Source organism: Schistocerca nitens, chromosome 4 (genome assembly GCF_023898315.1).
Source record: "Schistocerca nitens isolate TAMUIC-IGC-003100 chromosome 4, iqSchNite1.1, whole genome shotgun sequence".
In the NCBI taxonomy this organism is placed as follows: Eukaryota; Metazoa; Arthropoda; class Insecta; order Orthoptera; family Acrididae; genus Schistocerca; species Schistocerca nitens.
Window position 1 is genome coordinate 142,945,952 of NC_064617.1, and position 24,132 is coordinate 142,970,083.

Below are 24,132 nucleotides of genomic sequence, written 5' to 3' on the forward strand. Positions count from 1 at the left end.
ACAATTTCTTGTCAAAGATTGTTACAGGCGATGAAACATGGGTTCATCACTTCGAACCTGAAACAAAACGGTAATCAATGGAGTGGCGCCACACCCACTCCCCTACCAAGAAAAAGTTTAAAGCCATACCCTCAGCCGGTAAAGTCATGGTTACAGTCTTCTGGGACGCTGAAGGGGTTATTCTGTTTGATGTCCTTCCCCATGGTCAAACGATCAACTCTGAAGTGTATTGTGCTACTCTTCAGAAATTGAAGAAACGACTTCAGCGTGTTCGTAGGCACAAAAATCTGAACGAACTTCTCCTTCTTCATGACAACGCAAGACCTCACACAAGTCTTCGCACCCGAGAGGAGCTCACAAAACTTCAGTGGACTGTTCTTCCTCATGCACCCTACAGCCCCGAACTCGCACCGTCGGATTTCCATATGTTTGGCCCAATGAAGGACGCAATCCGTGGGAGGCACTACGCGGATGATGAAGAAGTTATTGATGCAGTACGACGTTGGCTCCAACATCTACCAGTGGAATGGTACCGTGCAGGCATACAGGCCCTCATTTCAAGGTGGCGTAAGGCCGTAGCACTGAATGGAGATTACGTTGAAAAATAGTGTTGTGTAGCTAAAAGATTGGGGAATAACCTGGTGTATTTCAATGCTGAATAAAACAACCCCTGTTTCAGAAAAAAAATGTGTTGCATTACTTATTGAACTGCCCTCGTACATGTTAATATTAACAATAAAAAAAAAAAACAAGCTCGAAGAAGGAGTTATCCAAATGGAATGGAAATCGGTAAATATGAAGTACATTCAAAGACAAACAAAGGATCGCAATATCAGAGAACTGGGATTGTATATTCAAGAGAAAGAGCTTCGCATGTTGAGGAAGTCAGTAGTGCGTTGTTCCACCTCTGGCCCTTATGCAAGCAGTTATTCGGCTTGGAATTGCCTGACAGATTCGTTGGATGTCCTCCTAATGCACTGCCAGATTCTGTCCAATTGGCGCGTCAGGTCATCACAATTCAGAGCTGGTTGGAGAGCCAGGCCAACAATGCTCCAAAGGTCCTCAATTGCACAGCGATCATGCCACTTTCCTGGCAAAGGGTTAGGCTTCAGCATGTACCAAGAGTAGTAGAAACTCTCTCCGTGTGTGTGTGTGTGTGTGTGTGTGTGGGAGGGGGGGGGGGAATTATTTTGATAAAGTGTAAGCCCAGAATGGTTTACTGTAAAGGGCAACAAAATAGGACGTAGAATATCGCCGACGTGCCCCTGTGCTGACAACCAAAGGGGCCTTGCTATGAAAGTGAATGTCACTACAGACCATGATTCTAGACTGTCGGACTGTACAGTGGGTGACAGTCACGTCAGTATCACACGACTGCGTGATGCATCTCCAGACATGTCGTCGGCCTGCAGTACAGTTATCTTGAGTCACGAGCTCCGCTTTCAAACTGAGCCTCAATGACCAGCTAGGTCGCCGGATCTCCCCAATATGACAATGTTTGGTGTATTATGGGCTGGGCCCTCCAACCAAATCTGGATTCGGACGATCTAACGCACAAATTGGACAGAAATCGGCACGATATCCCTCGGGAGGACATCCGGTAACTCCATCAGTCAATACCAAGCCGAATAACTGCTTGCATGATGGCCAGAGGTAGACCAACACGATATTCAATTGGTTCAAATAGCTCTAAGCACTATGGGACTTAACATCTGAGGTCATCAGTCTTCTAGACTTAGAACTACTTAAACTAACCTAAGGACATCACACACATCCATGCCCGAGGGAGGATTCGAACCTGCGACCGTAGCAGCAGTGCAGCTCCGGACTGAAGCGCCTAGAACCGCTGGGCCACAGCGGCCGCCAACACGATATTAACTTGCTCAATTTCTGAAGCTCTTTCTCTTGAATAACTCATTCATTTCTTCTGAAATTGTAATCATTTGGCAGTCTGTATAAGTACATCATTTCTACCGATTTCCACATCATTCAAATACAGGGTGATTCAAAAAGAATACCACAACTTTAGGAATTTAAAACTCTGCAACGACAAAAGGCAGAGCTAAGCACTACCTGTCGGCGAATTAAGGGAGCTATAAAGTTTCATTTAGTTGTACATTTGTTCGCTTGAGGCGCTGTTGACTAGGTGTCAGTCGATGCTAAGATGGCGACCGCTCAACAGAAAGCTTTTTGTGTTATTGAGTACGGCAGAAGTGAATCGACGACAGTTGTTCAGCGTGCATTTCGAACGAAGTTATATTGTTAAACCTCCTGATAGGTGGTGTATTAAACGTTGGTACAAACAGTTTACCGAGAATGGGTGTTTGTGCAAAGGGAAAAGTTCTGGACGGCCGAGAACGAGTGATGAAAATGTAGCACGCATCCAGCAAGCATTTGTTCGCAGCCCAGGAAAATCGACTCGCAGAGCTAGCAGAAAGCTGAAAATTCCACAATCAACTGTATGGAGAGTCCTACGAAAAAGGTTAGTTATGAAACCTTATCGTCTGAAATTGGTTCAAGCACTGTCTGCAGCTGATGGATCGGCCGCCAGGCAGCCCGTGACAGAGCACTTCATCACTGGCCTCCAAGAAGCCCTGATCTTACCCCTTGCGACTTTTTCTTATGGGGGTATGTTAAGGATATGGTGTTTCAGCCACCTCTCCCAGCCACCATTGATGATCTGAAACGAGAAATAACAGCAGCTATCCAAACTGTTACGCCTGATATGCTACAGAGAGTGTGGAACGAGTTGGAGTATCGGGTTGATATTGCTCGAGTGTCTGGAGGGGGCCATATTGAACATCTCTGAACTTGTTTTTGAGTAAAAAAAAACCTTTTTAAATACTCTTTGTAATGATGTATAACAGAAGGTTATATTACGTTTCTTTCATTAAATACACATTTTTAAAGTTGTGGTATTCTTTTTGAATCATCCTGTATTTCCTTCGTGGTGCGTCGTTTCCTTTTCTTGTTAGAGTGTCCCAGATTCGTCACATAACACTGAAATTTGGGTACCAGAATCGAGTAAAGAAATGTGCGATTTGAAACCTGAGTCTACTGAAGAGATTATCAAGTGCACAGCAGGTGTTTTAGATACCTGCCAAAATCGTATTTCAGGGATGGCATCTGATCACGTTAGAGGAAGTGATGGCTCTAGAAGTAAGCGTCTCATTCAAGCTAGCAACGCAGTATTACCAGTACCACCAGACCTGACCATTGCATTATGTGTAGTAGCTGGTCAGCGCTGTCCTACCTGTCGATGCTGACGGCCTTGTAGACGCCGCGGCAGCTGTATACGGGCCGCAGCCGGCCCTCGCCAAGCTTGCGGCGCAGCCAGCCCGCGCAGCCGCAGCGCTGGTACATCATGGCCGCCGCCAGCGCCGCCGCCACCACGAACGACACCGTGGGCAGCACCACCACCAGCACCAGCTGCGACACGGCGGCCGTTACACACCGTCTACTCACACCGTCATCGAGTACATACCAGAACATGTACGTCTCCACTCGGTAAACAGTTTACATTATCTCCTCGAACAAGGGAAAATCCGGGATAGAATAATAACAATGTTACGAAAAGGGTAGTTACTACTCACCATATAGCGGGGATGCTGAGTCGCAGATCTACACTACAAAAAGACTGCCTGACAAAGCTTTGGGCCAAACAGGCCTTGCCGGCCGGAATGGCCGAGCGCTTCTAGGCTCTACAGTCTGGAACCGCGCGACCGCTACGGTCAGAGGTTCGAATGCTGCCTCGGGCATGGAAGTGTGTGATGTCCTTAGGTTAGTTAGGTTTAAGTAGTTCTAAGTATACGGGACTGATGACCCCAGATATTAAGTCCCATAGTGCTCAGAGCCATTTGAGCCATCCAAACAGGCCTTCATCAGATTAGACAACATACACAGACACACTCATGCAAACGCAAATAGACTGACAAGGGAACCCTCAACTGTAAATCATTGACTTTGATGCGCTTCAAATATGTTGTAGAGGCACCTTCACTGAGTACGAGTCTATCTGGTTTTTTAGCGACGGGCCTTTGTTTTTGTGAAAATCGATTTTGAAGTTCATTGCGCGCTTCTTATACCCGTAACAATACATATAATCCGAGTAAGTCAGCGTAGCGAAGCGGTAAAGGACCACAGCTAATGCGCTGGAGGTACCGTGTTCGAATACTGCTCGTGTACTTTTTTTTCAAAATCGACGGAATTTTTCAATTTTATTTCAAGGGATATCAACAAACAGTGTAAGGTGTGCGAAATTATAAAGATATATTCAGTTATTTTTTTTTAAATATTCATTCCGTTTGTGGTTCCCATCATATTCTCCCAATTCATCTTCTTCGTCGAAACCTATCAATTCATCATCAATAATGATCTGTCTTTCGGCCAAGAGACCCTGTATTGCGATATATACCTCATCGCCAATTGCAACGGAATTGGCAGAGATCACGCTGGCGGATGTATTCGTTACGACATTCAAATCGCGGAGTAGATTTTCGGCGTATTTAATGGCATTTGTGATTTCGCCTTATGATTCTTCCTTCAACTCCTCTACCTGTGGATCTTCTTCTGGCTGCACTACTGCAGAAACACTTGCTTTTTCCATTCCATATAATTTTTCTAACACGCAGCACTAGAGACGCTTTGTGAGCAATTGACGCTCTAGTTAGATGCGAACCTAAAGGAATGCAGCTCGCATCGTCATTTGCCGCAACTAGGGGCTGGGGTTCCCGTTACGGCTAACGGTATTCACGGGAGAGGGGACGGTAATGGGCGGAGATCTATTTCAGGTAATGTAAGAAGCGACCGTTGTACGAACATTTGGAACTCCAACTGCGAACCACAAACGGAACGAATATTTGAAAAAACTAATAACTGATATATAGATACCTTACACTGTTTGTTGATATTCTTTGAAATAAAATTGAAAATTCGGTTGATTTAAAAAAAAAAAAAAGAAAAGTACAGGAGTAGGATTCGAACACGGTACCGTTAGCGTGGTAGCGCTTTCTCGGAATATGTGCATTGTTACGGGTATAAAAAGTGAGCAATGAACTTCAAAATCGATTTTCTCAAAAACCACGGCCCGTCGCTCAAAAACCAGATAGCCAAGTACTCAGGGTAGGTGCCTCTACAACATATTTGAAGCGCATCAAAATTCGTGATTTAGAGTATGGAGGGTCCCCTTGTGAGTATGGCCTAGGCGACCAGAGACTGTGGTCATGTATGTGTGTGATTCGCGTTTGCCTTAGTGTTCCTGTGTATGTTGTCTATTGTGATACAGGCTTGTTTGGCCCGAAGCTTTGTCTGACAGTCTTTTTCTTGTGTATATCTGCGACTCAGCATCTTCGCTAGCTGCCGAATAGCACCCATCCTTTTCATACTGTTGTCACATTATTTCCTCTTTTTTCTGGGCAATTAACTTAGAAAATACTCGTAAGTATTGGCTTTCCAGAGAACCTAATGCAAGAGTCAAATTACTGTGATACATCTGTGACATTGCAAGTTCTTACGGGATAACATATATGGTAGTAAGATACAAAGACAAGGAGCCCGGTGAACGTACAGGAGGCTGCAAACATGTGTCTTAGTTATGACTCATAGCACATATGTCGCTACTAGCCAGCGTGGGAATGGGCTACTGTGTCACTTAGAATGACCCTATATTCATACTTCCTACGAATCTAAATTAAACATATTAAATATTAACCGATTACTTTCAAATTTGGTATACTATTTTTTGCTATTCAGAAGATCTCCTCCAAATTCAGAAAATTACCTAAAACCCACCAAACCGACACTTAGGTTGAAAAGTTCAGTTAGGAACGATTACAATTTGTCTTTTGTTACCATTTGAAATCATTCACAGAGTTCTCAATATATCAAATCAATTAGTTTGTATTTTTATTTTCTAAACTTTAATTATTCTTCATTTCGTAGTATAAAAATTCTGAAAAAATTAGTATCTGTTTATTATGTTGTTGTATGAATAAATGAGAATGAGTAAGAGGGTGTATGTGGGACACACGAAAAAATTCAGTATTATATTATGTACAACATTACACAATTGGAACATGGGAGAGATATAATTGACTCACATTGCAGATGATGTATGTCGAGGGGTGATTGCTTTTGTAAGAAGGCAGCCAGAATATCAGTTTAAAGTGCCATCGTTTTCTAAATTACTTTCAAGATTAAATTTATTTCTTTTTGTTTTATTAAACATTGCGTTAGTATTTGCATTTTGGGATGACATAAATTACTTTCTGAACAGTGATTGGCTTAGGCGAGTTTTGGCGGAAGAATGATCACGAAGGATCATTCTGATTGGTCCGTCAGACTGCTCAGTCAATGAGAATTAAGCAGTTCCTGCTCACAGCTAGTTAGATATGCTGTGAGTGAGGCAGTACCGGGAGAGTTGCTCGCCAGCTTCAGACGCGGAAGGACATGCCAAATGCGATGATTCTCATTATGAAGGAATATTGAGTTCCTCGCGTTTAATACGTATCGTGACTAACGCTGATGTAGCTACGAACAGTCTGACGAAATTTTGGAGTTTTTGGATCGGTTTGTTGGAAAGTTACGAGCGTGTGAACTTTCGGCCTTTGTGAACAATCCACGTGGCGTATCATTTATGGTGTATTTGGCGAGCACTTTCTTTTAAAAAAAAACACTGAAAAGGACCGAATGTGAAACTCATTTATAGTAACGGATGTGTGACTGTGAGGTCGCGTCATCAATCGGATCGGACTAGTGTAAATTTCTGTCTGCTTTGCGTGTGAAATTGGTTTTATGAACTGTGAACTATAGATACTGTGGTGTCACCGCCAGACACCACACTTGCCAGGTGGTAGCATTTAAATCGGCCGCGGTCCGTTAGTATACGTCGGACCCGCGTGTCGCCACTGTCAGTGATTGCAGACCGAGCGCCGCCACACGGCAGGTCTAGAGAGACTTACTAGCACTCGCCCCAGTTGTACAGCCGACGTTCATAGGAATGGTTCAGTGACAATCACGCTCTCATTTGCCGAGACGATAGTTAGCATAGCCTTCAGCTACGTCATTTGCTACGACCTAGCAAGGCGCCGTATTCAATTGATAGTTATATTGAAGCATGTACGGTCAAGAGCAATACCTCACGCCAGTCTGCGTGTAATTAAACGCGTGCATTTCGGCCTACTCTAGCAACACGGTGTTGGCTCTTCTGCCAACACTTCAGATACCTTAGTTAGGTAAGTGCGGACTTCATAGCCCTTTTGCATGTGTGCTAGAATCAATAAGAAAGCTTATCTACAAATGTTTTGAACATTTGCTGTGAGAAAAAAAAATGCACCACATCACTACCCAAAATCTTTATGTATGTGAGATTGCAGGAACTGAAATACTACTAGAGTTGACGCCGACTTTACAGGACAGGCATTAGGCGGCGTTTCTTCCAGCGCTGCTATTTCGCCGTCTAGGAAGTATCTACGCTTGCAGGGGCAAGGGACTTCTACCAGAAGCCGTACTGAGGTATGTGGTCGTTTATTTTCAACAGTACGACGAACGATTTTTCTTTTTTAAACCTACACTGCCTCACACCTCGATCCTCGTAGGCGCGGTTCCCCCAGAGGGGATACTATGTGTGATACAGAAAACACAGCTCCCGGTCTGCCTCAGTATCTGCGCGACTGGGGTGGCCAATCGTTAACTGAAGGGGCCCACGTTCGACTCCTAGACAGGTCGGAGGTTTTATCCGCTCGGGGACTGGATATTCTGTTGTCTTTACGGTCAAATCATAACTGTCAAGACTCGTCTCCAATACGCTATCGTATGGTCTTTCCACGACTGAGGTTTCTGAATCGGCAAGAACCAAAAGACAATTATATAAAATAAAATAAAAGTGTGTTAACACTAACATTGCCACCGGAGTAATACAACAAGTAACAAGACATAGTACAGTAGATGGAAATAGCCTTCTGTGTAGCGTGTAGTTGCTGACCTCATCATGGACTACGTCCAATAAATGCAGTGCATCACCAATGTAGTCAAGACGGCGAAGTGGTATGACGCACCTTTACAGCGTTAAAAACTATGTTAGCAACACCTTTTACACGGCAATGTTGGCATAGAATGCAGCAGACGTAAACTGGCCACTGACTACATTTTTAACTGCAAACTTTTCGAAATACGCACGGTGTTTTACTGTGCCACAATAACTACAAGCAATATAGAAAAGAAAAACACTTCATTATCATGCTGTGGTATAAGGCCATAAGATGTGTAACTTTCTTCTTTACTGCATAGTTTCCTTAGAATCGAGTGAGGAATACCGCATAGCAAACAACATACGCATACGAACCTAAAAACTGTGGTCTTTTAATTTGTTTTCAGGAAACATAAAACCGATACAGAGAACCTAAGTAGAGAGACAGATGTAGCTTTGCTTCGTTTACATAAAACAGTTTCTTGCAACGCACGCCATATGACTCGAAGTTTGGTTCTCCAGTTCCCGTCTATGAAGAGACTATTGGATGGAGCAACGAGCATTCCTGAGAACCATGTTAAACAATATGTTGTAACACTTTTGGTTGTGATTAGTTCCTGGTTGATCCGATGTAAAAGTAGACCAGAGGACCCTAACACAGTAAGTATGAATAAAACAGTAGATAAATAAAAAAAACTTGTTCATAAACACAGTTTGGTGTGAAAGAATGTTTCTCCAAAATTTTTGAAACTCGTTGCCCAAATGTTATTTGCTTAACCCTCAACAGACAAAATTTTTAAGCAATAACACTTAAGAGTGACAATTAACATATACTGATGAATGTACATTAATTCGTGTTTACATAATTTGTACGGTTACATATTTGTTGTGTTAGGTATTTAAGGATACAAATAAATAAAATTATGCCTTCTGAATGCTGATATTCAAATGGTTCAAATGGCTCTGAGCACTATGGGACTCAACTGCTGAGGTCATTAGCCCCCTAGAACTTAGAACTAGTTAAACCTAACTAACCTAAGGACATCACAAACATCCATGCCCGAGGCAGGATTCGAACCTGCGACCGTAGCGGTCTAGCGGTTCCAGACTGCAGCGCCTTTAACCGTACGGCCACTTCGGCCGGCTGCTGATATTCATGGTGGCCCATTTAAACATTTCAGTGCAGACATCACTGGAGTTACTATAGATATTCAAACCTGACTTTCACACTACGAACAATAAGGAAAGGGTCTGCTCATTAGTGTTTTATTGACCTTCACTACAGAACTAGGATGGACATACCGATAACGTAAAGAGTAATATCATCGGCCGTGGTAAACATAATTAATGGCTGACCAGTGATTTAACAAAGAAGTAAATGCTAGTTGTACGTAGTTGCGAGACTGGACACCTGTATTGTTTCCAGTCCACTTAATAGCAGTGTAAATAGCACATAGCGCAGTGTTTATTGCATCGCAGTACGTCAATCACATAGCGATTACGAGAAACGTGTGGTTCACGTTTGCATCTCATGATGTGCAACAGCGGGGCGTTTCGTATATTTCAAACGTCAGTTTCACTTTTCAATGCAACCAATTTTTTTCCATGTTATTGGTTGCATAAGAAATAATACGGGATGTCGATTAAAAAAAAGGAAAACGTCAGTTTGTGTTGAAAATAACAGTTACTTACGTTTTAGAATGTCTCACGGTATTTACTTGTTATGAGCTCGTGCCTTACATTCATAACCGTAAATGTCGTTTTTCTGTATGTGTTATTGTACTCCAGGAAGACCTGCAGAGGATTAATGAATGGTGCGACAGCTGGCAGCTTTCCCTAAACGTAGATAAATGTAATATAATGCGCATACATAGGGGCAGAAATCCATTCCAGTACGATTATGCCATAGGTGGTAAATCATTGGAAGCGGTAACGACCGTAAAATACTTAGGAGTTACTATCCGGAGCGATCTGAAGTGGAATGATCACATAAAACAAATAGTGGGAAAAGCAGGCGCCAGGTTGAGATTCATAGGAAGAATTCTAAGAAAATGTGACTCATCGACGAAAGAAGTAGCTTACAAAACGCTTGTTCGTCCGATTCTTGAGTATTGCTCATCAGTATGGGACCCTTACCAGGTTGGATTAATAGAAGAGATAGACATGATCCAGCGAAAAGCAGCGCGATTCGTCATGGGGACATTTAGTCAGCGCGAGAGCGTTACGGAGATGCTGAACAAGCTCCAGTGGCGGACACTTCAAGAAAGGCGTTACGCAATACGGAGAGGTTTATTATCGAAATTACGAGAGAGCACATTCCGGGAAGAGATGGGCAACATATTACTACCGCCCACATATATCTCGCGTAATGATCACAACGAAAAGATCCGAGAAATTAGAGCAAATACGGAGACTTACAAGCAGTCGTTCTTCCCACGCACAATTCGTGAATGGAACAGGGAAGGGGGGATCAGATAGTGGTACAATAAGTACCCTCCGCCACACACCGTAAGGTGGCTCGCGGAGTATAGATGTAGATGTAGATGTAGAAAGATATTTCCGCTGAAACTTTTAAGTGGACCACCACGTATATACTTCTTTGACATACGAAATTATTTACCAATTTGAAACTTTTGCTGGACGGAGTGGCCGAGCGGTTCTAGGCGCTACATTCTGGAACCGCGTGACCGCTACGGTCGCAGGTTTGAATCCTGCCTCAGCATGGATGTGTGTGATGTCCTTAGATTAGTTAGGTTTAAGTAGTTCTAAGTTCTAGGGGACTGATGACCTCAGAGGTTAAGTCCCATAGTGCTCATAGCCATTTGAAGCATTTGAAACTTTTGGCCCTGACAGTTTTTACTTTTTATGAAAGTTCAGGAAACAGCGTCCTTTCTTGCCGGTGCACAAATTAACATTACTCTTCTGGCAAGTAAATTCAGGACTTCCTTTGCAGATTGGAATCTTGTATACATCTCTCTGCGCAGAGACAATCAATGTCCAACGTTGTCCTAAAGAACAACCTTCTGGGGAAATTGGCTTTAATGCAAGACCAATTTTCTACTTCGTTGCGTATTCAGAATCTGCATTTTAAGACGGCCTTTCCCTATTCTTCATTTTGCATAGGGCAGCAGCTACTTCATCTTTCAAGTGGCAAAGTGGCCTGTGCTTATTTGTGGGTACACCATGAGAGTCACAGTCCCTCCTGTGCAATAGCCATAGATTCACTTCCATCATATCAAGGGATTGGGAAAATAGCCGATGGCAGTACTGCTTCGATGTTATGCAGCCTCTGTACTACGCACTTACACTACTGGCCGTTAAAACTGCTACACCAAGAAGAAATGCAGATGATAAACGGGTATTCATTGTACAGATATATTATACTAGAACGGACACGTGATTACATTTTCACGCAATTTGAGTGCATAGATCCTGAGAAATCAGTACCCACAACAATCACCTCTGGCCGTAATAACGGCCTTGATACGCCGGGGCATTGAGTCAAACAGAGCTTGGATGGCGTGTACAGGTACAGCTGCCCACGCGGCTTCAACACGATACCACAGTTCATCAAGGGTAGTGACTGGCGTATTGTGACGAGCCAGTTGTTCGGCCACCATTGACCAGACGTTTTCAATTGGTGAGAGATCTGGAGAATGTGCTGGCCAGGGCAGCAGCAGAACATTTTCTGTATCCAGATAGGCCCGTACAGGGCCTGCAACATGCGGTCGGGCATTATCCTGCTGAAATGTAATGTTTCGCAGGGATCGAATGAAGGGTAGAGCCACGGGTCGTAACACATCTGAAATGTAGCGTTCACTGTTCAAAGTGCCGTCAATGCGAACAAGAAGTGAAGGAGACGTGTAACCGATGGCACCCCATACCATCACGTCGGGTGATACGCCAGTATGGCGATGACGAATACACGCTTCCAATGTGCGTTCACCGTGGTGTTGCCAAACACGGATGCGACCATCATGATGCTGTAAACAGAACCTAAATTCATCCGAAATAATTACGTTTTGCCATTTGTGCATCCAGGTTCGTCGTTGAGTACACCATCGCAGGCGCTCCTGTCTGTGATACGGCGTCAAGGTTAACCGCAGGCATGGTTCAAATGGTTCAAATGGCTCTGAGCACTATGGGACTCAACTGCTGTGGTCATAAGTCCCCTAGAACGTAGAACTACTTAAACCTAACTAACCTAAGGACAGCACACAACACCCAGCCATCACGAGGCAGAGAAAATCCCTGACCCCGCCGGGAATCGAACCCGGGAACCCGGGCGTGGGAAGCGAGAACGCTACCGCACGACCACGAGATGCGGGCTCCGCAGGCATGGTCTCCGAGCTGATAGTCCGTGCTGCTGGAAACGTCGTCGAACTGTTCGTGCAGATGGTTGTTGTCTTGCAAACGTCCCCATATGTTGACTCAGGCATCGAGACGGGCTGCACGATCCGTTACAGCCGTACGGATAAGATGCCTGTCATCTCGACTGCTAGTGATACGAGGCCGTTGGGATTCCTCCTGAAGCCACCGATTCCATATTCTGCTAACAGTCATTGGATTTCGACCAACGTGAGCAGCAATGTCGCGATACGATAAACAACAATCGCGATAGGCTACAGTCCGACCTTTATCAAAGTCGGAAACGTGATGGTACGCATTTCTCCTCCTTACACGGGGCATCACAACAACGTTTTACCAGACAACGCCGGTCAACTTCTGTTTGTGTATGAGAAATCGGTTGGAAACGTTCCTCATGTCAGAACGTTGTAGGTGTCGCCACCGGCGCCAGCCTTGTGTGAATGCTCTGAAAAGCGAATCATTTGCATATCACAGCATCTTCTTCGTGTCGGTTAAATTTCGCGTGTGTAGCACGTCATCTTCGTGGTGTAGCAATTTTAATGGCCAGTAGTGTAGTAAACGAGAGACAATCACTCCTCCCATAAACTTGTTGTAGAGAAGAATAATTAATGGAGAGTCAACCTCAAGCCTTTCCTTGGCCTTGTTAGCCCATCGGTTCACCTAATTTAGTGTTTTCGCTGGAGGAGGTACATATGCAACACTCATCGTTCTCTCCACAGACCCACGAGCGACAATGCTCTTCTTCTTTCCATAAAATTTTGCACAGGATTCATTAGCTAAAAAAGAACAGTTTACTTGACAGTGTCTAAGATGACAAATTTGTAACGTGTAAAAAATAAGCTCACAAATTCTAAGGATAACGTCTACCATAATCCTTCTTTTAGAGAGATTTACATCGAAGTTACCCCCATCGCGTAATATTTGTATAAGTTCGATAACTTACGTTATTCAAGATCAGTAATATCAACTATCAACGGTTGAAATAGACGCGTCCATGCTGCACAGAGCTCCCAAGAGCTGTTCAAGTAGATGAAGAACATCTCACAGCGCAGCGCAGCGGCCCATAATTCTGTCTCAAATGTTAAGAATCTGTCTGTCACGGTGACTGCGAGAAAATGTTCTCTCTCTCTGCACATACAGAAACGTATTTTAGGCGTCACAGATTTGTGGAGAGGGTTACATCTATATGGAAAAACCCAGCTAGCATATTGGTTGCAATGTAATTCAAAAGAGATGTGAAAGAAGCGAATAAGTCAGCCGTATATTATTTCAATTCGTCACATCCTTTGAGAGGGCTCGCATCGGAGCCAGAACCAGGGCGACATTATAGCGCCGGCAGGTCTCGGTGGGGCGCTGGGGCGCTGCCTCAATATTCGACACGTGTAACGCGTGGGTGTGACAAAAGAGCCACGTGCCCAATTTTCACGAGTGCTGCGGTTCCAATATTGCCTAGCCTCACCTCCCACGTCATCAGCGATTTCACCAGAGGCGCACGTCACGCGCGGAGAGGCTTTGATGTAGACACGCTCAAACTCGCGCCGACACAGTGCGTGAAATCAGAGAGAGAGAAATAGCTGTGAAGATTGAGGTTACAGGTGAATTTGACAGGCAACTCAGCTTTAAAGGCGATGAAATATTTACGACAGTTTATGCGATATCGCTTTCACTTCATCCTTTGCGTGTGCTTTTGTCCAGCATCAGGGCAGGGTCGGCATGGCTATTTACGGATGTGTCATTGTTAATTTTCAAAGGTGGCCCGATGTTCTCCCGTCATCAACCCTTCATCCCCCCCCCCCCCCAATACGGAATACGTGTCCGCCAACTACCTGTGTTTAATATTAGTCATGTGAAAGTGAGGGAAGTTTTCTAAATCGTGGAACTGAAGCGCGAATTCTTCTTCTCCCTCTTCTTTTGAGTCCTCTATCTTATTCCTGGTTTGATGTCGCCCACAACGAATTACACCCCTGTGCCAGTCTTTTCGTCTTACAGTTGCTGTTTGAAGCTACGCCCCAAGTTATTTGATGGATGTCTTCCCCTACAGGTTTTACCCTTTGCAGTTCCTTCAAATATCATGGAAGTTATTCTCTAATATCTTAACACATGTCCTATCGCCCCCATCTCTTCTTCTTGCATGGGTTTGCCATATTTCTTTCCTCCCCAATTCTGCGCAGAACCGCCCCATTCCCTACCTAATTTCCCACATTCTTCTGTAGCACCACATCTCAAATGCTTCGATTCTCTTCTGTTACGGTTTTCCCACAATTCTACATTCTCAGAAATTCCTCCCTCAAAGTAAGGTCTATATTTGATATTTAACCACTAATCCCTTTTTTGCCAACGATAGTCGGCTGATTATATCCTCCTTGCTCCGTCTGTCATGGGTTATTTCGCTGCCTAGGTAGCAGAATTTATTAATTTCATCTAATTTCTCATTGTTCCTATTTATGCTACTTCTATTGACTTTCGTCTTCCTTCAATAAACTTTCAATCCACATTCTGTACTCGTTTAGCTGTTCATTCCGTTCAAAAGATCTCGTATTTCTTCTTCACTTTCCGTCAAGATAGTAATGTCGTTATCAAATGGTCTCATTGATATTCTTTCACTGTGAATTTTAATCCCACTCTTCAATCTTTCATTTATTTCCTTCATTGCTGCTCAGATGTATAGATTGAGCAATGCTGGCGGAAGATTACATTTCTGCCTTACACCCTTTTTATTCCAAGCGCTACGTTCTTGATCTTCCAGTTCTACTGTTCTCTCTTTGTTCTTGTACGTATTGTATATTACCCGCCTTTCTCTAAGGGTTACTCCTATTTTTCTCAGAATGTCGAACATCCAGCAACATTTTACTTTGTCGAACGCTTTTTCGAGGTCGATATATCCTATGAACGTGTCTTCATTTTTTCAGTATTGCTTCCATTATCAACCGCAACATCAGAATTGCTTCCCTGGCTCCTTTACCTTTTCTAAAGCCAGACTGATCGTCAAATAACTGATCCACTTTTCTTTTTCATTCCTCGGTATAGCATTCTTGTCACAGCTTTGATGCATGACCTGTTAAGTTGACTGTAAAGTAATTCCCGCACTTATCGGCTCTTGCTATCTTCTGAATTGTGTGGCTGATGCTTTTCCGAAAGTCTGATGGTGTATCATGGGTCTCATAAATTCTACATACCAACGTGAATAGTCGTTTTATTGCCACTAACCCCAATGGTTTTAGGAATTCTCATGGAATGTTATCTATCCCTTCCGCCTTATTTGATCTTAAGTCGTCCAAAGCACTTTTAAATTCTGATTCCAATAATGGATCCCCTATATGTAGCCTGTCGACTCCTGTTTTCTCTTCTTTTACATCAGACAAACCTTCCCCCCCCCCCCCCCCCCAATAGGGGCCTTCAATGTACTCTTTCCACATGTCTGCTCTGTCTTCTGCATTTCGCTGTGGAATTCCCATTGCATTCTTAATGTTACCTCTCTTGCTTGTTTCGACCTAGGTTGTTTTCGCCTAGTGAGATGACGGAAACCCTCTAAAAATCACATCCAAGATGGTCGCCATCCCGAACCTCGTCGTTAATCCGTCGGGCGGATTCACTCCACGGTTGGCGCACCTCCCCGTCATGGAAACTGCGCTTCAGAAGCATTGCTATCATTTTAACTAACAAAATATATTTGGTGTGGACAATAGAATTCATGGAGAATATATTTTCTTGTAGTGTCTTATTTTGGTACAATATTAATATTTCATTTTCAACTGCGTTTCGCCTTTAATACTAGAGGAATAGTCTTTTATATTTTTTGTTTCTTTTTGTCTGACTTCTCAGTTTACGGTGGTGCAGTCACGGATTAAGACGCGCATTTTCACTTCACTTGAGAAAGTTTGGCACTTACTTGTTTTTACAGAATTTGTTTGGCGTGTACAATACGCTGTACAACATTGCTCTGGTGTTCTGGCAATTATATCCGATTGATAACACAAGAAATGCGATGATTTTTTTCTGGAAGAAGACAATAGACGCCAAGTAAACGAATAGTTCTTCCAGAAAAAAGTCACCATATTTCTCGTTTATTCCAGGAACCACTGTAGCCATTGACATGAAACTTATACAGGAAATTAAACTGTATGTTTTGAGTCTAATGAACTACAATAATTGCACTTCAGCCACTGCTTTCGGAAATACATTTTTTTAATCACACTGTTAAAAGTTTCTGTACATTATCCTAAATAATTTTAATTATACATAACATTATGTTCTTCTTTTAGTTTAGTAGACTCAGGATATGTATGTTATTACACCCTGAAAATTTTAATACTCTACTCGAAGTGATTCCTGAGATTTAGGGAAAAATGCAACAGAAAATGTAAAGTTTCAGGAACGGCTTCTAAAGTTTCAAAAGACTGTAACTGAGTGTAACTCGATATATGCTTAATTTTTTATTTGTAGTCACTTAGAAGAACCCTGCGCCATACTGTATATCATCCTCTTGATCTTTTCCCGAGGTTTTTCTTCTTTTCTTATTTCTAGACTCCTTAGCGGCCAACTGTGCTGCATACTCTGCTTTATCAATGCGAATCTTGTCCATCTGTTCAAGTTCTCTGATGCATTTCGCTCCAGGATTAAGTCCCATTTGCTGTAGCGCTTTCACCCTACCAATGTTGCCATCATGAAAAGCAATAACAGTATCACTGACCCCGACTTTAGTGTCCTCATTCCAACAAAAGCATTTTTTGCTAAGCGAGTCCATATGACATTATTGAAAGACTCATTTGGATTTTGAGTCTGACCATGCAGACATTTCTTCAGTAAATCAGGATTTGCCATGTCTCTGTAAATAGGTTTTATGATATCCGTGACTGCTGCTGGGATGGAGTGTTTATGGTTGTATGAACTGCTTGAGTACTGGGCATTGCGGTAGTTGCACCAAGAATCAGGCGGAGGAGGGCAAAGGTGGTGTACTAGTTTTTCATCAGTTGACAGTCAGTGGACGAAGGTACTGCCTGTTTCATTTTCAACTAATCCTCAGTATTATTTCTAGTGGCCATCCCATAATACTGCTGTAGTTCATCAGTCATTTAGTCCGTCAGCCTGCCTCTCATGGTTTTACCATCAGAAAGTTTCTTTCTTAAAAGACATCATAGTCGCCGTTGACTGTATGAAATATTTATTATTACGATTGCAATTTCGGCCTTAGTGCCATTTTCAAGTAACACTGCAAAAGTTACATGTCGTCGGCAAAATGCAGCCTTTTGAATGCGAGAATCCCACCAGATCCGATCAGTGCTCATAGGATCTGGTGGGATTCTCGCATTCAAAAGGCTGCATTTTGCCGACGACATGTAACTTTTGCAGTGTTACTTGAAAATGACCCTAAGGCCGAAATTGCAATCGTAATAATAAATATTTCATACAGTCAAGGGCGACGATGATGTGTTTTAAGAAATATTATATGACTGTGAATCCCAATCATGAGAAGTTAATAGGATGTTTCTTGTCTCTCAAACTGAGTTGCCATTCTCTTCGGGACATGACCATTACGACACAGAAATCCCGAGTCTTCTACATTAAAAAAATTACCAACTTTGCCGAGAACACTGTAACAGGAACCACATATCTTGGTGTGCTTTAACTTTGTTTTCCGACGGTTGGAGACTGACTTGGACGACTTCATTTAGCAACAGGATGGGGCGCTGCCACACTGGCATCTGGAAGTGCGGGAATTTTTAAATCAAAGGCTTACTGAATCGTGGATTGGTCACACTGGACCAAATGATTCAGACTTAAGACCTGACTGTGTGTGTTTATTTCTTTGTGGGAGTTTCTAAAAGACTCTGTTAATGTGTCTCCATTACCAGCAGCAATGAATGATCTGAGACATCTCATAACAGCAGCTGTGGAAGCTGTAACTCAAGATATACTCCCTGCAGTATGAGAACAATTTGAGTACCGCAGTGACACATGCTGTGTTTCTCAAGGGAGACATATTGATCACTTATGAAAAGGTATCAGAAAAACAAAATACATTGTTTATGTTTCTTAGTTTCAGAAATATAGAAATGCCAAATCGAATGATTCTTTTTGATATACATAATAAACCAAAAGTACAAGAGGCCTAGCAAATGTTTTGCGTTAAAGCTCCGTCGTAGTGTGTTGAAATTTAGTTGACACTGCACACTTATGGGCTTCCTTTAACTTACAAATTTAAGATGAAAATATGAAATTTAAGTTAATTTTTCCATTAAAAAAATTTTTTTCTATCTTTTCCGTCATATTACCAGATACTTCTGATGTAATTTTAAACCATATTTTCTCCATTCCAGCTATCCGTATTACGTAAATGTTTATTACTAAAAATGTAAAAAAATTGCATTTTTATGAGTTTTTGTGAATTATTTACTCGAAAAACCTCACCCAAAAACTTATAAGAATTACACAAAATATTATTCGGTTAATATGTTAATAGTCAGTGCAAACACAGTGGGCAATATTTTTCTGTGTAAAGTGTTAAAAATTTTTCAACATTCTGCGTATTTCGCATCACTGAATTTCTACTGTAAAATATGCATGTTGGGAAAACTTTTTCCAGTGCTCTTCTGTTTGTAACATAATGAGTGAAAACTTGCACATAAACCAGTCTGCATCGAGTTTCGTATTAGGTTTGAACTTTTTGTTAGATACAATGTCAGTGAGGAAAAACAATTGTGAAAGAGTGAGATGTGTGGACTATGAAAAAAAGACACAAGAAAGTGGTGCTAAAGAAAAGTGAAAAACACTTCCCAGTTGTTGGAAATTTGTCAGAGGTATTGCAGAAATATTTCAGTCTTCAAGTACACACATCCATTGTCCAGTAACTACTGCACTCACTACAAGAAGAAATTTAATGACAACCGACCTGAACGATCACCATCACATGAAAGTGAAACTTAAGAAGACAGTGCAGATGTGTTGAATGCACGTAAAAATTTTAAAATTTTCGACCAGTGCAGGCTATATCTAAAAAAAGAAAATGAAATACTTCCCATGTGAGTTTATAAGTGATACACGTACATCACTTTATTTGGAAAATCGCAAATTTTATAATCAGATAAAAATCCGAAAATTTGTAAACAAAATTTCCGTTCTAACTCCCCTTAACTGCAGCTAGAGAAACATGCGATGTGTCATAAATTTTTTCCTTTCTCAAAGCGTTCACGTATAAAATTCTGCAATACAGATGGAACTGGTGTCTCCCTCTTCTCAGTAACGTAAGTGGCAGTAATAGACAACTGCATTAGTTGTATTTTAAAACATTATATTCCGCGATATACTTCCAACTTAAATGAGACAACTGAAATTAAATTTTATGTTCCATTGTTGTAAATTCTATAGTTACTAACGAAGCTTATCTACGTAAGTACATTATTAATCAAAAAAAGTGAATTTTCTTCTTACCTCCACTTTTGACCTGGCGTTTGGATCTGAAAGAGAAGAAAACAGAGCAATGAGTTTTATTTCTAGTACAGTGTTTCAAGTTCCTTGTCTGGTAACCTTGCAATAAATGTTCAGCCGCCACTACACGGGATTCAAGGAGGCGCAAAGAAGAAATGCGGGTCAATCTATTACTTCGACTTTTCATCTTATTAACTAAACTACAGTGTATTTCTGCGAGGTATGTTGATCTCCACAAACTTAAATGCGCTAAGAAGCTACTAACTGAGGTTTCTCAGCGTTCAGTATGGTAACTTTCATCCTTCATTAGATAACGGTCTGGTAACGTTGAACAATATGTCGAGCTTCCAATTTTTTCAACATTTTAAGACCATTATTCGAAAGACAGTAAACTGTCAGCCGCATTTGATCTATATCCTTTTTTCAATGTCTTTTACCAATAATTAAATTGTCGCTCCTGCGATGAAGTAAGGATTTTACCACCTCTACTGCCTCCTCTGAGACAACTTCTTAGTCACATTAAGTTATTCCGATTACTGCTATACATATAAGTGAATTATGAAAAAGTTGTCATTAATATCCATATCATGACACTGAAGAGGAAAATGGTTTATATTTCAAGATATCCCACGATCTCATTTCAGACTTTTGGTAACATTTTCAGAGAACAGCGATCTTGTAAGTTAAATGAAATTATTAAAAGGTAGTCCAGATTGCATTGGTTATTTTATTTAAAATGACCGGTTTCTGCCTAATCTTAAGCCATCTTCAGAATAGCACTGTGAAGGATAGAAATCGTACATAAGTCAGTGACTTAAAATAAAGTAATTTATGCTTATTAAAATCGAAGAGTCTTTACCCATCAGCTGAAGTGAACAATGTTCAGAACAATGAGTAGACCTCAATTGCTGAAACTGCTGCTGTTTGATAGGCAGCATTGCGTTATAAAGGTCTGGCGAAGGCGCTTTTGGTGTGTATGTCATCGACGTCAGCCAATGGGGAACGATTTACATAAAGTACACATAATTTGAAGTCACAGCTTACATAAAACTGAATAATTATAAGAAAGTAGCGCCTATAGGACAGAACACGTAGTTAAAAATAGTGAGCAACAATCTGATTTCTATCCTTCACAGTGTTATTCTGAAGATGGTCTAAGACTAAGCCAAAACCAGTCATTTTAAGTAAAGTAACCATTGCGATATAGACTGTTTTTCACAAATTTTATACTATTCTCATCTACTGACTTTCCATTTTCTGCATCGATCAGCTTCGTTTGTGAGCTAAGGATTGTAATTATCTTTGCTCTTCGTAAGGGAAATTTTCGTATTTATAACGATCAACTGATTTTCCTTTTCCCAGGATAAATCAGTCTGCAACAGAGACTGCTCTGTTCTGAAACTTCCTAACTGACTGAAACTGTACCCCGGACTGGGACTCAAACCCAGAACCCTGCGCGGGTAATGCTCTTACCGACTGAGCTATGCAAGCATAGCTGACGATCCTTCCCCAGACCTTAGACTCTGCCTGCCCCTCTGTCCTACCACAGGTTGAAAATACCGCTACAGTTGTAAAGTTCTTTTATTATCACACGACCGGTTTCGGGCTCTTACAAGCACATCTTCAGGTGTCGTGCTAAAAATAGCAAGAGGCGGGAGATAATTTTTACACGCAGCAATAAGCATAAAAACAAGAATTTTCATTAAAAAATTTTAAAAACATTTCAAAACCGCCGGTCGGGCTAGGTGCTGTGAAACCTATGTCAATGCGAAAGCGACACCAGATAGTGCTACAGACGACTGCCTGGGTAGAGAGATATATAAATAATAGCAGGACACTTTGTGCTGTGATCCCCGAGCGCCGCTGTGGACGTGTACAATGGGCGGTTTACAACCTATGAGCTCACAACAGGGAAGAGCGGATGAGGAGGAAGCAAACTGGTAAACCAGAGTGGCAAAACTGCTGCCATCTGCTGACGGGGAGAAGAACTCGGGGCCACTGGCATGTAAAATGAAGAAAAAACGAAAAATTATATAAAAAATACACGTAAAACGCAATGAAACTTTCCCTTTAGATGAGTGGCAAGTAGGTTTCTAATTTAGTGGGGAAAGTCTCATGGCGTTTTACGGTTTATATATAGATTTTATAACATTCCATAAGAACTACTGACAGCCTTGGGAGAGCCATCGCTGACAAAACTCTACCATATGGTAAGCAAGATATATGAGACAGGCGAAATACCCTCAGATTTCAAGAAAAAAATAATAATTCCAATCCCAAAGAAAGCAGGTGTTGACAGATGTGAACATTACCGAACTATCAGTTTAATAAGTCACGGCTGCAAAATAAATGGTTCAAATGCCTCTGAGCACTATGGGACTTAACATCTGAGGTCATCAGTACCCTAGAACTACTTAAACCTAACTAGCCTAAGGACATCACACACATCCATGCCCGAGGCAGGATTCGAACCTGCGACCGCAGCGGTCGCGCGGTTGCAGACTGGAGCGCCTAGAACCGCTCGGCCACCAGCGGCCGGCGGCTGCAAAATACTAACGCGAATTCTTTACAGACGAATGGAAAAACTAGTGGAAGCCGACCTCGGGGAAGATCAGTTAAATCGGGTGAAGCTGAGGGAATTCGATTAGGAAATGAGACACTTAAAGTAGTAAAGGAGTTTTGCTATTTGGGGAGCAAAATAACTGATGATGGTCGAAGTAGAGAGGATATAAAATGTAGACTAGCAATGGCAAGGAAAGCGTTTCTGAAGAAGAGAAATTTGTTAACATCGAGTACAGATTTAAGTGTCAGGAAGTCGTTTCTGAAAGTATTTGTATGGAGTGTAGCCATGTATGGAAGTGAAACATGGACGATAAATAGTTTGGACAAGAAGAGAATAGAAGCTTTAGAAATGTGGTGCTACAGAAGAATGCTGAAGATTAGATGGGTAGATCACATAACTAAAGAGGAGGTATTGAATAGGATTGGGGATCGTTTGGTAGGACATGTTCTGAGGCATCAAGGGATCACCAATTTAGTATTGGAGGGCAGCGTGGAGGGTAAAAATCGTAGAGGGAGCCCAAGCGATGAATACACTAAACAGATTCAGAAGGATGTAGGTTGCAGTAAGTACTGGAAGATGAAGAAGCTTGCACAGGATAGAGTAGCATGGAGAGCTGCATCAAACCAGTCTCGGACTGAAGACCACAACAACAACAACATCGCAGCGTCCACTCAATTTTACTACAATTCTGTACTGTCCTGTTTAACATGCTTCTTTACTACGCTTAATGTACTTTTAACTTATTTCGTGTCTTTTTATGTAATTTTTACGTTTTTTTCTTCATTTCTAAACTACTAATTTAAATTTTGAACGGCCGGACTAGTGGCCTTACGTTCTTCTCCCTGTCAACAGATGGCAGCACTTTTGCCACTCTGGTTTACCAGTTTGCTTCCTCCTTCGCATCCGCTACTCCCTCATCTGCGATCGTAGGCAGGACACTGCGCCTTGTACACAACCACCGCGGCGCTCAGGGGTCACAGCACAAAGTGTACGTGTCTAGCTATTATTTGTGTATTTCTCTACCCAGGAAGTTGTCCGTAGCATTCTCTGTTGCGTCTTTCGCGTTGACATAAGTTTCACAGCACCTAGCCCGATCGGCGGATTTTTCAGTTTTTAAAAATTATTATGAAATTTTTGTTTCTTATATGTATTGCTGCGTGTAAAAATTATCTCCCGTCTCTTGCTGTTTTCAGTAAGACACCTGAAGATGGGCTTATAAGAGACCGAAACCGGTCACGTAATAATAAAAGAACTTTACAACTGTAGCGGTATTTTCAACCTCTGGTATGATGGTCAGTTGTGGATGTTCCTCCTACAGGATCGCCCTCTGTCCTCGTTTACAAACATAACAGAACGTCGTTTGCTTGTCTTGCTGGACTAACAGCCTATCGGGGAGAAATGGTTTGGCCACAGGCCACTTTTTGAAAGTAGTGATGGTACAGCAGATGGTGCCAGGGAGGTTGTGAGTCATACCTAAACAGCCCAGAGCGCTGAAACGAAATACTCTTCATTTTAAGTTTCAGACGGAGATATCTGTTATTTTCGTTCCCATCTATGCAAAATTTCACGTAATCAGATACCTTACTTAACGCATTTATTACTTCATTCCTTTAACTGGGTCTGTGGACGAACTTACAATTGAAAGGTGCCTGTCAGCCAGGGCTTTCATCCCCACACAGTGTCTTTTTATGTGTCGCTATGCCTACATTTCCTATAATCTACGAGATCCTGCTCTAACTAATTTCGATATATCGATGCCGGCCCTTTAGCAAATTCTTTGCATGCTCATTGCCACGAACTTTAGTCTCTG

The 24,132-nt window shown here is 42.0% G+C and overlaps 1 protein-coding gene across 1 annotated transcript in view; it reads right to left on the reverse strand.

Moving 5' to 3' along the window:
* Positions 1-24,132, reverse strand: part of LOC126252171 (uncharacterized) — a 306,249-nt gene that overhangs the window by 119,984 nt on the left and 162,133 nt on the right. The window contains exons 7-8 of the mRNA XM_049953039.1: positions 19,763-19,788; positions 3,254-3,429 (exon numbers count right to left, since the gene is read on the reverse strand). Of these exons, the coding sequence (XP_049808996.1) occupies positions 3,254-3,429; positions 19,763-19,788 (202 nt within the window). The remainder of the gene's footprint in view (positions 1-3,253; positions 3,430-19,762; positions 19,789-24,132) is intronic.